This window comes from Chelonoidis abingdonii, chromosome 25 (assembly GCF_003597395.2).
Source record: "Chelonoidis abingdonii isolate Lonesome George chromosome 25, CheloAbing_2.0, whole genome shotgun sequence".
Lineage (NCBI taxonomy): Eukaryota > Metazoa > Chordata > Testudines > Testudinidae > Chelonoidis > Chelonoidis abingdonii.
This window is the reverse complement of record NC_133793.1, coordinates 11687527-11701560: the sequence shown is the minus strand read 5'-3', so window position 1 is coordinate 11701560 and position 14034 is coordinate 11687527. Positions and strand designations below refer to the sequence as shown.

The 14034-nt window shown below is 51.7% G+C and overlaps 1 protein-coding gene across 3 annotated transcripts in view; it reads left to right on the top strand.

The window, feature by feature from the left end:
• Positions 1-14034, top strand: part of ASAP3 (ArfGAP with SH3 domain, ankyrin repeat and PH domain 3) — a 79924-nt gene that overhangs the window by 60813 nt on the left and 5077 nt on the right. For 2 of the 3 annotated variants that reach the window (XM_075060904.1, XM_032802863.2), the window contains exons 16-24: positions 84-178; positions 632-812; positions 3299-3384; positions 4412-4527; positions 8841-8908; positions 9209-9316; positions 10203-10446; positions 10970-11267; positions 12944-13115. In XM_075060904.1, coding sequence (XP_074917005.1) covers positions 84-178; positions 632-812; positions 3299-3384; positions 4412-4527; positions 8841-8908; positions 9209-9316; positions 10203-10446; positions 10970-11267; positions 12944-13115 — 1368 coding nt within the window. The remainder of the gene's footprint in view (positions 1-83; positions 179-631; positions 813-3298; positions 3385-4411; positions 4528-8840; positions 8909-9208; positions 9317-10202; positions 10447-10969; positions 11268-12943; positions 13116-14034) is intronic. The other variant, XM_075060903.1, reaches the window with a different exon arrangement.

Sequence of the window (14034 nt, the reverse complement as noted above, 5' to 3'; positions counted from 1 at the left end):
CCGGCAGGCATGTCAAGCCACGAGGCTCCCAGGCACAGAAGCACCTGTGCTTACGGGGCTGCTTTTCCCCCTCTCGTTCGTAGCTGGCGGTCAGTATTGGAAACGCCCGGTTTAACGAAATCATGGAGGCCACGCTGCCAGCGCAGGGGAATCTGAAGCCTTCGTCAAGCAGCGATATGTGAGTAAGACACGGGGGAGCGAGCTCATGAGGGGGTGTGTGTCAGACCCAGACCTGCTCGCTCTCATGGGCTCACCTGGGAGGAGGGTGGAGGTGGCACCTTCCTCTAGGTGGGGCGATCAGCAAATAGCTTCCTCCAAACCTGACCTGCTGTCTCATCCCTTGTCTGGGGGTGTATTTCCTACTCTTGCTTTGCCCCTGTCCTGGCTTGAATCCAAAGCTCCTCAGCCCCCTGTCCAAAATCCACCAGCCCGAGGAGTCAGTCCAGAGGTGACGGTCTGTCTCTCTAGCAGTGCTGTAGGGCCAGCCACGCCTTTCCTTTCTGGGGGGGTGAGGGGGAGAGATCTATTTGGTCCAGCGTGCCTGACTTCGCCTCAGCTCAGGAATCTGCAGCAAGGCTGGGTGAGTGTGAGTGTGACCTCTCTGACCCAGCTCCCTCCCTCCCGCCCACAGGAGCGCCAGGAAAGAATATATCGTGGCCAAATACATGGAGCGCAAGTATGTCCAGAAAGCCAGCAGGGATGAGCCGCACCGGCTCTGGGAAGCCATTCGCAACCGGGATCTCTTTGCCTTGTTACACGCCTTTGCGGAGGGGCACGATCTTGCAAAACCCCTGGCTAGCCCTGACAGCCAGGTGAGCGTTGCTTGCGTATCTGTAGCCATCTCGTGTCTTGTACTTGGATTATCAGCTGTCTGGGGCAGAAGCCATCAGTGACCGTTTGTTCTGCGTTTGCCCAGCGCGTGGCACGCTAGGGGCCTGGTCCGTGCCTTGGGCTCCTAGGTGCTACGCTAATGCAAACCATAAATGAGACTGGCTGGCAGCGCCGTCCTGCATGGTGTCACTCACACTGCGCTGGCTGAATTCTACAATCCGTGATTCATGCTTGACGGCAGCTGTGATCCCATCTCCGTGCTGTGGTGCGACTCGCGGATCCTGTTGCTGCAGCACTGGCTTAGATGAGTTTCAGAGTGTCTAAGGCTAAAAGGGACCCTCTGATCATCTAGTCTGACCTCCTGTATATCGCAGGCCATTAAATATCACCCAGATGCCCCTGTGTTAAGCCCAAAGCATTTCAGTCCTCAGGAAGCTAAACTGGTGCATTCCCCAGGCAGAGAACAGGAGAGACAAAGGTGCCACCAATGCCCGAGGCCCCTGCAATGGCAGGGAACTGGTCAGGTTAACACGGGTGGGGTGAAGCTTTGGAGCATGTGGAGAGGATTTGAACCGTGTGATTCTGCAGCTTGAGGGAAGATGTGTCCAAAGTGGATTCAAAGCTTGTTCCTTCTCCTGCTCTGTTGAAATCCGCGTCTCTGGAAGAGTGTGGAGCCCAGCATCTTGTTGCTGGCATGCCAGTGACACGTGGCTACTCTTGTCTGTACAGGGGCATTGACAGGTGAAACAGGGTCTTCTAACTTCCGCCCAAGGATCCCCAAGCAGGGCAGGATTTAGGCCAATTCCCCTATTCCCTGGAATCGGGCCCTGCGCCCCTGTCTAAGAAAGCCCAGTGCCTTACGCGCCTTTTAAATTTTTTTTTTTACTCACCTTGCGGTTGGGGGGGTCCACGGAAGACCTGGAGCGAGGGAAGGACCCCCTGCTGCCAAAGTGCCGCCAGAGATTCAGACCGCTGCCGGGTATTCGAATAGGGCCCCGCAGTTCCTAAAGCCGGTCCTGTTCCCAAGTACTTCTTCTGCCATGTATTAGCCATTTCTTTTGGGGCCTGCTGTGTGCTTGGGGCTTTCCAAATACATGCAGAGGGACAGGCTCTGCCCCAAGGGGGTCATAGGCTGAGAATGGACAGACAGACAGGTTAGGGGACAGGAAACAGCAGTTCTGTTGTTGAGTCTTACACAAGTCAGTTAGGTTCACTATAAGCCACACAGCAGAAGTGGACGGGATAGGGGCCTTGCAGATGAGCTGGGGATAGAGAGTCACACCACAAAGGGGGTTGCTGGGGGGTGAGAGTTCCTGCCTACGTAGCATCGTGAAGAAGTGACATGCTAACACTGCTGATCTTGGTTTGATCCGAGCATTTGAGCCGGTTGGAAAACGGGCTTTGGAAAATTTTGACTAAATGGAAAAAAAATCATGTTGTTTTGAAATTTTCCACTGTAAAGTTCAGTTGTTTGGCGGGAGGAAAAAAAACCTGAAAACTGAAATTTTGATTCTGAAATGCTGCCATGGTGCCTCATGGGAGTTGTACTTTGAGTGCCTCTGGCTCCCATTCTCCTCTATAGGCTGGGCTCCCTGCTCAGACTACATTCTCCCATGATGCATCATGGGCCTATCTCATGGCAAGTGGAGGCAGTTGCATCATGTCTGGGTACTCTGATGATCCATAATGGGATATGTAGTTCAGCTGGGAAACCTGGCTTATAGAGGAGAATGATGACCTAAAGAAACCAGACTAAAATTCCCAAGAGGCACCACAGCAGGCTATCTGAACTGAAATATTCACTTTTTTGAGCATTTGACTTGTTTGATGAAATATTGAAAATTTTCTCTTGAAAACAGACACTTTTTAATGGAAAATTTCCATTTTGTCAATATCCAATTTTCCATCAATAAATGGTTTCAATGCAAAAATTTCCACCAGCCCTTCTGAGCAGCTCACAACTGAAAAGGCCCAAACAGAATTTCCCTTGGATCCTGCTGTCCCTTGCCTAGGCAGTTGATGCTAAGCGACACGAGATGTTCCTCCTCATCTCTGGGGTTGAGGACACTTCTGCAGGGTTCTCAGGAGATGAGTGGCCATCAAACCCACAACCCCTGCTGGGAGGCTGCCATGATTGGGGCTCAAAGAAGAATTAGATAAGTTCATGGAGGATAGAGCCATTGGTGGATTAGCTAAGATGGTCAGGGATGCGATCCATGCTCTGGGTGTTCCTAGCCTCTGACTGCCTGAAACTGGGAGTGGATGATGGGATGGATCACTCAATGATTGCCTGTTTTGTTCATTCCCTCTGAGGCACCTGGCAATGGGCACTGTAAGAAGACAGGCTCCTGGGCTAGATGGACCCAGTACGGCCGTTCTTATGTTCTCTTGTGAACTGAACGTGCCGTGCCAAGCTGTGCTGTAGTGCAGAGAGGGTTAATTTTGCTTCTCCTCCTCCCCGTGACAGGACCAGGGTGAGTTGGCTCTGCACCTGGCTGTGCGTTATGCAGACAAGTCCTCCCTCCCGCTGGTGGACTTCATCATTCAGAATGGGTAAGCCTCATCCAGGGAGGAGGGCAGGTGGCAGGCAGCAGGCTGACATCCATAGCATCTTGGGCTGGGAACATGTCAGGTCTCATAAGCTAAACAGGTGCGGGTCTGGTCAACAGTGGGAGAGGAGGCTCCACTCGAAAAATCCATGCGACTTTGAGCTCTCCTGCCTGGGAGACCCACTGGAGGTGTATTCTCTGCTGGGTCTGGCCTTCATCACCTGCATTTGAAGGTGGTTAATCAGAAAGCTGGTGGGATTTGCAGCTGACCCTAACATGAGAGGAATTGCAAGGCCGGAGGATTAATCCAAAGGTACCAAGTGAGGTTAGAAATTGGGGCAGAAAATAAGAGAGATTTGATTTAGAACAAATCGCGGGGGAAGGACTAATCCAAAAGGCAGAGGATGGTGCAGGGAAGGGGGAGATGCCTGGAAACTGGGGGTGGTGGAAGAGAGACCTAGAATGGCTGCCATAAGGTCTATGCAGTAAGTGTCCACTGGCCCGTGTAATTATGGGCTGGCTGCTTGGCCGTATTCTACAATGGAACACAGAGGTAATTGCTCTTCGTGTGCCTCCAGTAAGACCCCAGCTGGAATTCCGTGCCCCTCGTTCTCAGCATGAGGAGGATGAAGCCGGACTAGAAGGAATGTGGAGAATAACGATGTTGTCAGGAACTAGGGAGGGAGAAGGACTCTCTTGCCATAGTTCCCCCTGTGTGGGAACAAAAATCTCTCTGGTGTTGACTGGCAGCGCATCTTTCATACACGGATCTCAGAGCCACTGATTCTCCCATCCCCCACAAGAGGCAGGGCAGGAGCCTTCTCCCCATTTTAGAGATGGGGAAACTGAGGCACAGAGTGGGGAAGTGACGTACCCAAGTTCAAGCGGGTCAGTGGCAGGGCTAGGACTAGAACTCACATCTCCTGACTCCCAGACCCCCAACTAGGCAGCACTGTCTCTCCCGTGGGAGATGTTTGACACAGTTCTTTGCTGCTGCGGGCGTCGTCAACTGCCTTTGCTTGACTATGCAGGGGGAACGTGGACAAGGCAACTCCGGACGGGAACACGGCTCTGCACTATAGTGCTCAGTACAACCAGCCCAACTGCCTCAAGCTGCTGCTGAAAGGGAAAGCAGCCGTAAACACAGGTAGGGACCGTGGCGCAGATCGGGCAAGGAGCGCAGCCAGAGGGAGCTTGGAGGGGAAGCCATGCCATGCTCCAGCCCTATGGAATTGTGGTGGGAGGAGGGAAATCGGAACAGATTTTGAAATGGGTCTATCTGGATTGCTCCCAAAATTTTTATGGCAGAACAAAGGGGCTGGGGCCAGCCAGTGTGTCTCTCTCTGTCCTAGGTCCTTAGCTGACTCCCATTACTGTTGTATCTGAGTGTGTCATACTCTGTAATGTATTTGTCCTCATAACGGCTCTGTGAGGTAGGGGAAGTCCTGGTATTCTAATTTACAAGTGGGGAAACCGAGGCACAGAGCAGGGAAATGACTTGTCCAAGGTCTGTAGCAGAGCAGGGAATAGAACCCAGCTCTCCCAAGTCCAGGCTAATGCCCTAACCACTAGATCATCCTTTCTCTATCTCTTGTCTTAACACACATTCCACCCTGCAGAGAGACTGGAAAAACTACAAAGATTATCTTGTGCTTAACACAGCATCTTCCATCGGAGGGTCTTCATGCACCTTATTAACTAAGGAATGCAGTGCGCAGGGAGGAGATAAGTAGCATTATCTCTCTGATACAAATGGGGAAACTGAGGCACAGAGCAGGTCAGTGGCAGAATAGAACTTGGGTTTCTTAACTCCATGTCCAGTGCCCTATCCACTACAATGATTCCTTGTTTTTATTCTAACAGGTTATGCATAATCCTTCTCTACACATTAGAACCATGTCAAACTGGTTTTGTGTGTGTGTGTAATAGAGAAGCTAACCCATATTTGCCACCATCGTGGAGTTCCTAACACCTAGTCACAACCAGTTTTGTAACATTTTTAGTTTTTAAACTTTTAATTGACTTAAATCACTGTAAAACCCTTAGAGACTATTGTGCAGTGATCGGTCTTGTACTGTGGTGTTCTGAATTTAATATGATTCTTTTCAATCAATTCCTCATTTAATTTCAGCACTGGTGTAATGTCCTTATTCCCAATTCTGTCACTTAGCATTTAATTAATGCCACTGTTACAATACCTTGCACTTTATTCAATATTGTTGACTTCAAAACATTTAAGGAATTTTTCTGTTCCCCTTCAGCGTCAATTTTTTTTTATTTTGGTTTCTTTTTAAATCATTGATTAGATTAGAGGTGAATGACCAAGCAGCTTGCTTTGTGGAGTGCGTGTATTTGGTGAGCTTTAATATATGGCTGTGTCTTCACTTCACTTCACAGTTCGCTGCAGCACTTTCCTTGGGTGTTATCCCCCCCCAACTCACACTCACACGTTAGCCCAGGCACTGCTTTCTCTCAGGCTGGAAGGGTAACCTTCCCACTTTGCAGTATGGATGCAAGCTAAACCCCTGGAGTGCTAAGAGTCCTGCAATGCCTTCCCACAATCTCCCCCATGTGACTAGAAGGGCAGACAAGTTCTCCCACGGTTCCCAGGGAAAGAATGGTAGAGCGGCTCAGTTTACTGCAGCATAAAGAACCATGGGATTTGCTCCCAGAAGTCGCGGGTTGCATCTACACTGCAAAGAATACCCTCACACCAACCAGTCTGAGACTGGCTCAGCTGACTCGGTGCTCACGCTACGGGGCTAAAGACAGCAATGTAGACGTTCCTACTCAGGCTGGAGCCCAGGCTCAGAGACCCTCCCCCACTGCTGGGCCCTCTCAGAACTCGAGCCCTAATGTCTACACTGTGATTTTATAGCCCCATGAGCCTGCATCCGTTGATCCGGGCTAGCCACGGCCAGGCCAGGGGCCTTTTTATTGCAGTGAAGATGTACCCAATAGCTCGGGCAGGGCTTTGCAGTGAGGCTGCTCACACCTCAGGTTAAGCTAGCCTGGGTACTGATCACCTGAGTTAACTCTGCAGTGAAGAGTGTGTGTTTTGTGTGTTTATAGGGACAGTCCCGATTTTGGGGTCTTTTTCTTATATAGGCTCCTATTACCCCCACTCTGTAGCCTGATTTTTCATACTTGCTGTCTGGTCACCCTAGAGGGAGACATGCACTAAAATTGGTCTACCCGCACTTATTGTACTGATTTAATACTATTAGGGATATGATATTTGTAGGGATATAATTAGACCAATACAACCCCTAGCGTGGTGATACTGGTATAAAGGTGCCTTATGCTGGTACAGCTTATCTCCCTTCCTGGAGAGGACCAGTATGATCACAGCTGTATACGTATAAGCGTGTCCACACTATGAGGCTTGTCCTGCTTTAACTACACTGGGATAGCTAAAATTGTGTAACTTTGGTATATTGACAAGTCCCAAAGTTGGGCCTATCCAGAATTCTTGTACCAGCTGAACTATTTCAGTTTGGGGTATGATTTTTCTTTTTTCCCCTACCAAAAAAAGCTCAATTGATCCAACTCTTAGGGTACGTCTACACTACCCACCGGATCGGCGGGTAACGATCGTTCTATCTATTGGGCATCGATTTATCGCGTGTAGTGTAGACATGATAAATCAATTCCCGATCGCTCTCCCGTCGACTGCTGAACTCCAGCTGTGCGAGAGGCGGAAGCAAAGTTGACGGGGGAGCCGCGGCCGTCGATCCAGCGCCGTGAGGGCGCGAAGTAATTTGAATTCGATCTAAGATACGTCGACTTCAACTACGCTATTCCCCCCCCCCCCCCCCAGTGTAGACCAGGCCTTAGTGTGAACGCAGTTATATCAGTATCCTGGCGCCGTTACACTGGTATAGCTTATCCTGACTTGGGAAGAGGAATGGCTAGGCTGGCGTGAATGCCTCTTATACCAGTATGACTGCAGCGACCACACTGCTACAGCGTTATTGTCACAGAGGTACAGGTTTGGGTGTAGACGAGCCCAGATCGTGTCTCGCATGTTAGCCAGGACTCAGATGGAATGACCATACAGGAGATTCTTTAGCGAGGCTGCAGGACACAGACAGACCCTGTGGTTCTCTCTGCTAGCCTGTGCTGCCTATTTCCTGCCAGACAGGGTTTTTCTAATCCTGGCCTGGACCACACAGCTGTGGAAGGGAATGTTGATCACACAAACAGCCCTCCCCCATTTAAATTGATGTTAATAGTAAAGGATTTAAACAATTTAAACAGTATCCTGGTGATCTGTGTGAACGTGTGAGAATAGGGGGAAATGTTCACATGGGAGGTGGGTCTGAGCTGTGAAGTTCAGATCTAGAGACATAGTTTGAGGGTCAGGGTTGCTGGGACAGAGGGAGCCAGGGGGCCATGATCTCATCACTTTTTACCGGCAGCTAGAAATGGGGAGGAGGCGGCAGAGAGGAGCAACCTGGGGATGAGGCCTGAGGAGGGGGAGGCAGAGACAAGGTGGGGCCTGGGGGGGGGGAGAGAGGCGGGGCATGGCCTTGGGGGGAAGAGGCGTGGCCAGAGTTCGGATGCTGTTGGTGCCCCCAATTTTAGGGAGCTTCCTCCACTACCATTGAGGGTGGGAAGGTTGCTCAGCGCTAGGGAGCCAATTCTGGCCCATTCTACAGAGTCATAGAGTTTAGGGACAAAAGAGTCCCCCAGATCATCTGGAGAGATGAGGCTTATTTATAGAGCTGGGTGGGAATTGTTCAGCAAAACCCCTTTTCATTGGCAAATGACAATTTGTCAAAACCAAAACAGGGTGTGGGAAAGGGATGGTTTTGATGATGATCTGGGTTCAAAAAAAAAGTTTTGAAAGTTGCAACGTCGCATTTTGTCTTAACCCAATTCCCTTTTTTTGGGTTCAGATGCCAGAAATGTAAGTTAATTTATTGCATTTTAAAAAAAAGTAAACACTTTTTATAAAAGCTCGAAAGAGAATCAAAATATTTCTCTTGATTCAATCTGAAATTTTTTTTTGGATTTTCAGTCTGTGAAAATTTAAGATTTAAACTTTTTTTCCCCCTTGATTCGGGATGGGGATTTTTTTTTTTTTTAACAAAATCTCAAACACGTTTCCTGCCTGGCGTTAGTTATTGACTCAGGCTGAGTGGAATGGAGCAGGAGCAAGCTTGTGCAGTTACCCACTCACTGGAGCGTGTTATGGGGGTGCAGATGAGCTGGGTTCACTGCAGGCTGGTTTAATCCTGCCTGCCATCTCCTGATGGCAATCCAGGCACAAAAACGGCCCTGAGCCTGGTGGTCAGATCTGGGGCCCTCTCTGGTTCAGGGAGTGGTGGCTCAGTGGGGCTTTGGTGCTCACTGATCTGCGTTGGTCTCTTTGCACTGGCGGGGTTCCCTGAGGGGGCAGGAGCAAGGGATGCTCTCAGGGGGAGCCTGGTAACTCAGCCCTGGCCTCCTCTCTAGTGAATGCAGCAAGCCAGACGGCCCTGGACGTAGCAAGGAGGCACAAACACCTCGAGTGCGAAGAGCTGGTAGGTCGAGCGCTTTGTGCTCACGGTAACGTAGGCCGGTTGCTGCGGGGGGAGGTGATCTGCTGTCGGGGTGGGGGACGGGGCAAGGATGGAGGTGGGCATACTGTGGGGTGAGGTCCTTTCTTGGGCTGGAGATGGGAGGAAGCAGGGTCCTGCTGTAGAGCCCAGATGACTCCTGCCACGGGGCAGAGTAGAGAGGCAAGTTTGGGGAGGGGTGCTGTGGGAGAGGAGTGGGTTGGGAGAAGATCAGGGCTCTGCTGAGGAGCTGAATCTTCCTCTCTCACCCCAAATTTCTGGCAGCTTGAGCAGGCACAGGCTGGGAAGCTAAACCTGCAGGTGCACTTGGAGTACAACTGGGAGGCTGCTCAGGAATATACCTACGACAGCGAGGACGAGCTGGAGGAGAAGGTACTACTCTCCCGAGCAGCGTGTGCGCGCGTCCCTGGCCTCCGCCGGGCTGGGGTTCTGGCCTCTGCCAGGCAGAGCTCTTCCTGCCAGGCCCAGGGCCACCTCTCTGCAGGGGCAAGCAGGACTCCTACCCTTGTGATGGTTCTCGGGGTCCCCAGCAGTGTGAGTCCGCTGGCTCTAGCATGAGGAAATCTTGCTGGTGGTAATTGGATGGCAGGTCTCTAATGCCACCAGCCACTCGAGCATTCCTCTCCGGGCACCAGAGTCCCCTTAGAAGCATTCGACTGTGACACCCAGCCCCTGATGCTGGCTACTCACAGGAATCCCAGGCGCTCTGCCCCCAGAGAGCAAGAGGCCTTCGTTTTCCCTTAAACCACTGCCCCCGTGTCACACCCGCAATGTGTAATGGAACCAAAGCAGGTTTATTTGAGAGAGAGAACGGAGATTCCCCCCTGGAAACGAGAGCGCGATCGAAACAAACGGTTACCTCGCAAAACAAAATCAGCAAATGCAAACCAAGAGCTCCACTTCTTAAGAGCTCCCTTTCCTAGCAAATAAAGGAGATTTCCCCCACCCCACCCTACCGTGCAGTCTGTTGCAGAGGTGGCTGGCTTCACGGGAACCAGGATCCAAACTTTCCCCAAAACCAGTCTGGATTTCTGGCTTGCCCACTAGCCCTGCACATTGCTCCATCAAGCCAAGAGCAGTGGAGGAACCTGGATGGCAGAACAAACAGCAGCAGGAGCCAGGTTCCATTAACATAGTGGGGAGGTGATTATGCTCAGCACCTACCTGATGGGTACCAAGCTACTGAGAGGGATGGTTTTGCTGAGGGTCTCTGGGCAGCAGCAAGGAAGCAGTGGTTGTTTTTTCCACTCCCATTCAGCTGAGCCCGCTGCAGCGATCCTTCAAGTCCACGTCGTCCCCAACCACGGGCCAGCCTGCCCTCTTCCCCCAGAACCGGTGGAGCTGCACTGGCATGGACATCAGCAACAAGACCTATGAGACCATCCTGGTCCCCTCGCGGCCCATCCAGCGGCGGTCACACAGCGAGGAGATCCCCCCACCGCTGCCCATCAAAAACTCGACCAGGGGCGGCTCCAGAACCAAGCCGGGGCACAGCCCAGCAGGTGAGCTTGTCCCCCTCAGCCAGGCCAAGGGAGGCGGGTAGTGCTGGTGAGAGCAAAGCTCTGAGGATCTAGCTCTTAGGATTGGCTGCATCTTTGAGCCTCTTGATCCTAGCCCAGATCTGCTGTACCTATTGAGTACAGGATTTATCCTCCAGCCAAGCTTCCTGCTTTGCCTCAGGTCTGTGGGACTCTGGGACCAGCTGGCCCAGGAAGGGTGGAGGCAGCCCGGACACTGGAGAATAATCAGGGATGTTAGTTCTCTTGGATCCCAAATACAGCTGAGGTTTAGGGGAAGGTTCAGGGCTGGGGAGAAGGTCCCGGCTGGTTCTTACTCTGAACTGGCTTGGCCATTCCTGGAAAGGGCTCTGCAGGCCACGAGTGCCATGACTCCGTTCCCCAGTGGGAAATCAAAGACCATGGGGCACTGAAAGGCCAAGTAATGTCCCAGTATGGTTGACAAACGCATGGGGGAGCTCTCTGCTGGGGCACATCACTTCCTGAGCTCCTGTACCCTCTGTTCCAGATCGCCCAGAGCTCCCGCGTCAGGCCTCTGAGCCCCAGTCCTCTGCATCGTCAGAGGCACCTGCCTGCCGACACCTGTCCACATCCAGCGCTCCCAGCACCTTGGACGGCTGTGCATCCCGGCCGCTGTCCACCTCCCGAAGCCCCCCGGAAGCCAGACGCATGGTCTACTGGGAAACCCGCTCAGAGACAGAGAGCGGCAGCCAGCGGAGGACGTCGGAGACCAGTCAGACAACAGCCCAGCAGCCTGCCGCTGGGACGTCGCCGGAACAGGGGCAAATAACCCCAGTCAAGTTCAGGTAGGGAGCGGAGCCCGGAGCCTGTGGCTGAGAGGAGGACCCCCTGTGGGATAGGAGTGCCCCCCAGTGGCGGGAGAGGTGTTGGATTACCTCGGCAGGGTTTTGCACCATTGACGGGGGGTTTGCACAACCTGCTAGATGTGATGGCATTGATCAGCTCAGGAGGAGCCCAGATTGCACCCCAAGGGCCAAATGATCCAGGGTTTGGCACTTGGGTGCCTTTCCGCCACGTGGGGAATTCTTCCCGGGAAAGGGACGAAACAGGCGAAACCCTCTGTCTGTGCAACTTCCATATCATTGCAAATATTCAGCCCTATCGCTCCCCTGGTGTAACGATGCTGGTTCTGCTGGGACCCAACTGAGAATGTCAATTCAGGACAAATTGCTTAGAGGAGGGCAGTTACAGCCCAAGGCTGGGGTTTCTTTGCACACCAAGGCAAGCCAAACCAGTCAAGCAGAGAAGACTTCCGTTACCCCACTGGCTAACCACAAGTCACACGAGCAATTCTAGTTTCCCAGTATCACCACCAGTGCCACTCGTTATGGGGACAAATGATTATGAAAACCAATACCCCGATAAAAGAAAAAAGGTTCTCTCAATCCCAAAGGACCAAGCCCCAGACCCAGGTCAATATACAAATCAGATTTTACCCACAAATCACGCTGTTGTCAATCCTTTAGAAGGTAAAATCTAAAGGCTTATTCATAAAAGGAAAATGATACAGATGAGAGCTAACATTGGTTAAATGGAATCAATGTTATACAGTAATGGCAAAGTTCTTGGTTCAGGCTTGTAGCAAGGATAGAATAAACTGCAGGTTCAAATCAAGTCTCTGGAGTACATCTCACATCTGGGATGGGTCAGTCAGTCCTTTGTTCAAAGCTTCAGTGTAGCAAAGATTCTCCAGAGGCAAGAAGCAGGACTGAAGACAAGATGGATGGCCGGAGATGAGACAGCTGCCTTTTATAGTCTCTGGTCATGTGGCCTCTCTTTCTTTGTTCCAAATACAAGCGTTCTGGCACATGGCAAGGAAAAAACCTTAGCGTTCTGTCCATAAGCATGTCTCTGCATACCTTGCTGAGTCACAAGGTGTACCTGCCTTCTCTCAGTGGGTCAGTTGTATAGCTGATGGCCCTTAATGGGCCATCAAGCAGGCTAGGCAGAGCTGATACTAAATTGTCTGGGGTATCACCCAGAAGCATAGCACAAATTTGAAACACAGACAGTACAGAGCCAATATTCATGACTTCAACAACAAAAATGATACACTCATACAGATAGCATAATCATAATCAGAAAATCATAACCTTTCCATAGATACCTTACACGACAACCTTTGTACAATATTTGCTACAAATCTATAACAGTGGTTGCAATAGCGATCTACATGGTTACAGATTCTGTCAGTAACGTCACACCTGGCGGCTTGTTTGGCTCCAGCACTGCTGTGCAGTCCTGCAGCTGGTGCTGTTTAGTGGGGAGCTGGGGTTGAAGGAAGGGAGAAAAAGCCATTGTGGAGGGGAAGGTTTGGGGGCAGGGGGCTCTGTGGAAGAAACCATTGGCTAGAATAAATCCCTGCTTTGTAGGGGGAGCCCACTGGGGTCTCGTGGTGTGGGCGAGGGTGGGAAACCACATCCCATCTTCCTGATGGTTGAAGCAACCCCTCTGCCCTCAGCTCAGAAAGCACCCGGTCTTACCGGAGGATCAGTGGCGGCTCAGTGGGGAAATCCTCCGGCTTTGCCATCTCCCCACAAAACTCTGGCTGCCCCGAGGACCTGCCTTCCAGCAAGGCTCCGAGTCCAGTGCAGAACGCCCCTCCTGTCCCCGTGCCCAGGAGGTTTGCTCCGGTAAGTCACACGGGAAGGGGGCTGGTCCCTGTCTCTTTGTGGCTCCACTGCCCGTCTCTATGGCTTTTATTTTTTTCCCAGCTACTCTCACATTCTCTTGCCAGCTGTGAAATTCCCTGTGATCACTCCCTCCCGCTCCAGCGTATGTGCTCATCCCCCTGCTCGGCCTGTCTGATTTGGGCTCCCTGTTGGGCTGAAGGGTGCAGCTGTAACCCACTGATCAGTGTATGTTACGTGTCCCTGATCTACAGGGGATATGGATCTGTCTCTCTCTAGCTCAAATTGCAGAGACTCAAGCTTGGTCTGCACAACATACTTACTTCGGTAGATTTATGTCCCTCAGGTGTTAAAAATCCACCTCCCTGAGCAACGTAGTGAAACTGACCTAACCCCCTGCGTGTATGGTGCTATATCGGTGGGACAGCGTCTCCCACCGATACAGCTACTGCCTCTCACGGAGGTGGTGGTGTTAAGCCGACAGGAGAGCTCTCTCCCGTCAGCTTAGAGCCTCTTCACCAGCCATGCTGTCAATTCGTAATGTAGACCTGCCCTCCCAGGTTTAGATCCGGAGGTCCCTGGTTCAGTTCTCCTGTGTGTCTGTTAAGATGGTGGCCATCAGAGCGATTCCGGATGCGGGGTTGGGGACTGGTCCTCACTGCTGTAGATGGGTGTGGCTTGTTAACGAAGGGCTGGTGGCTGGCTGCGTGCCTCCTGGGAGGAAAGAAACTGGTCCTGCTGGGCCTACCTTGGAGGATGAGGCTGGGGCACTTACCATCTCAAAGGGAGTAAAATCCCCATGTGCTGTGGGGCTTGTGGATCTTCACCCATTACTCTGGGGCTGTGGAAATCCTGTCTGCAAGGGTCATAGGCTGAGCTGGGAATCTTCTGGGCATGGTTGTTACTGTGGTTACAAGCCAAT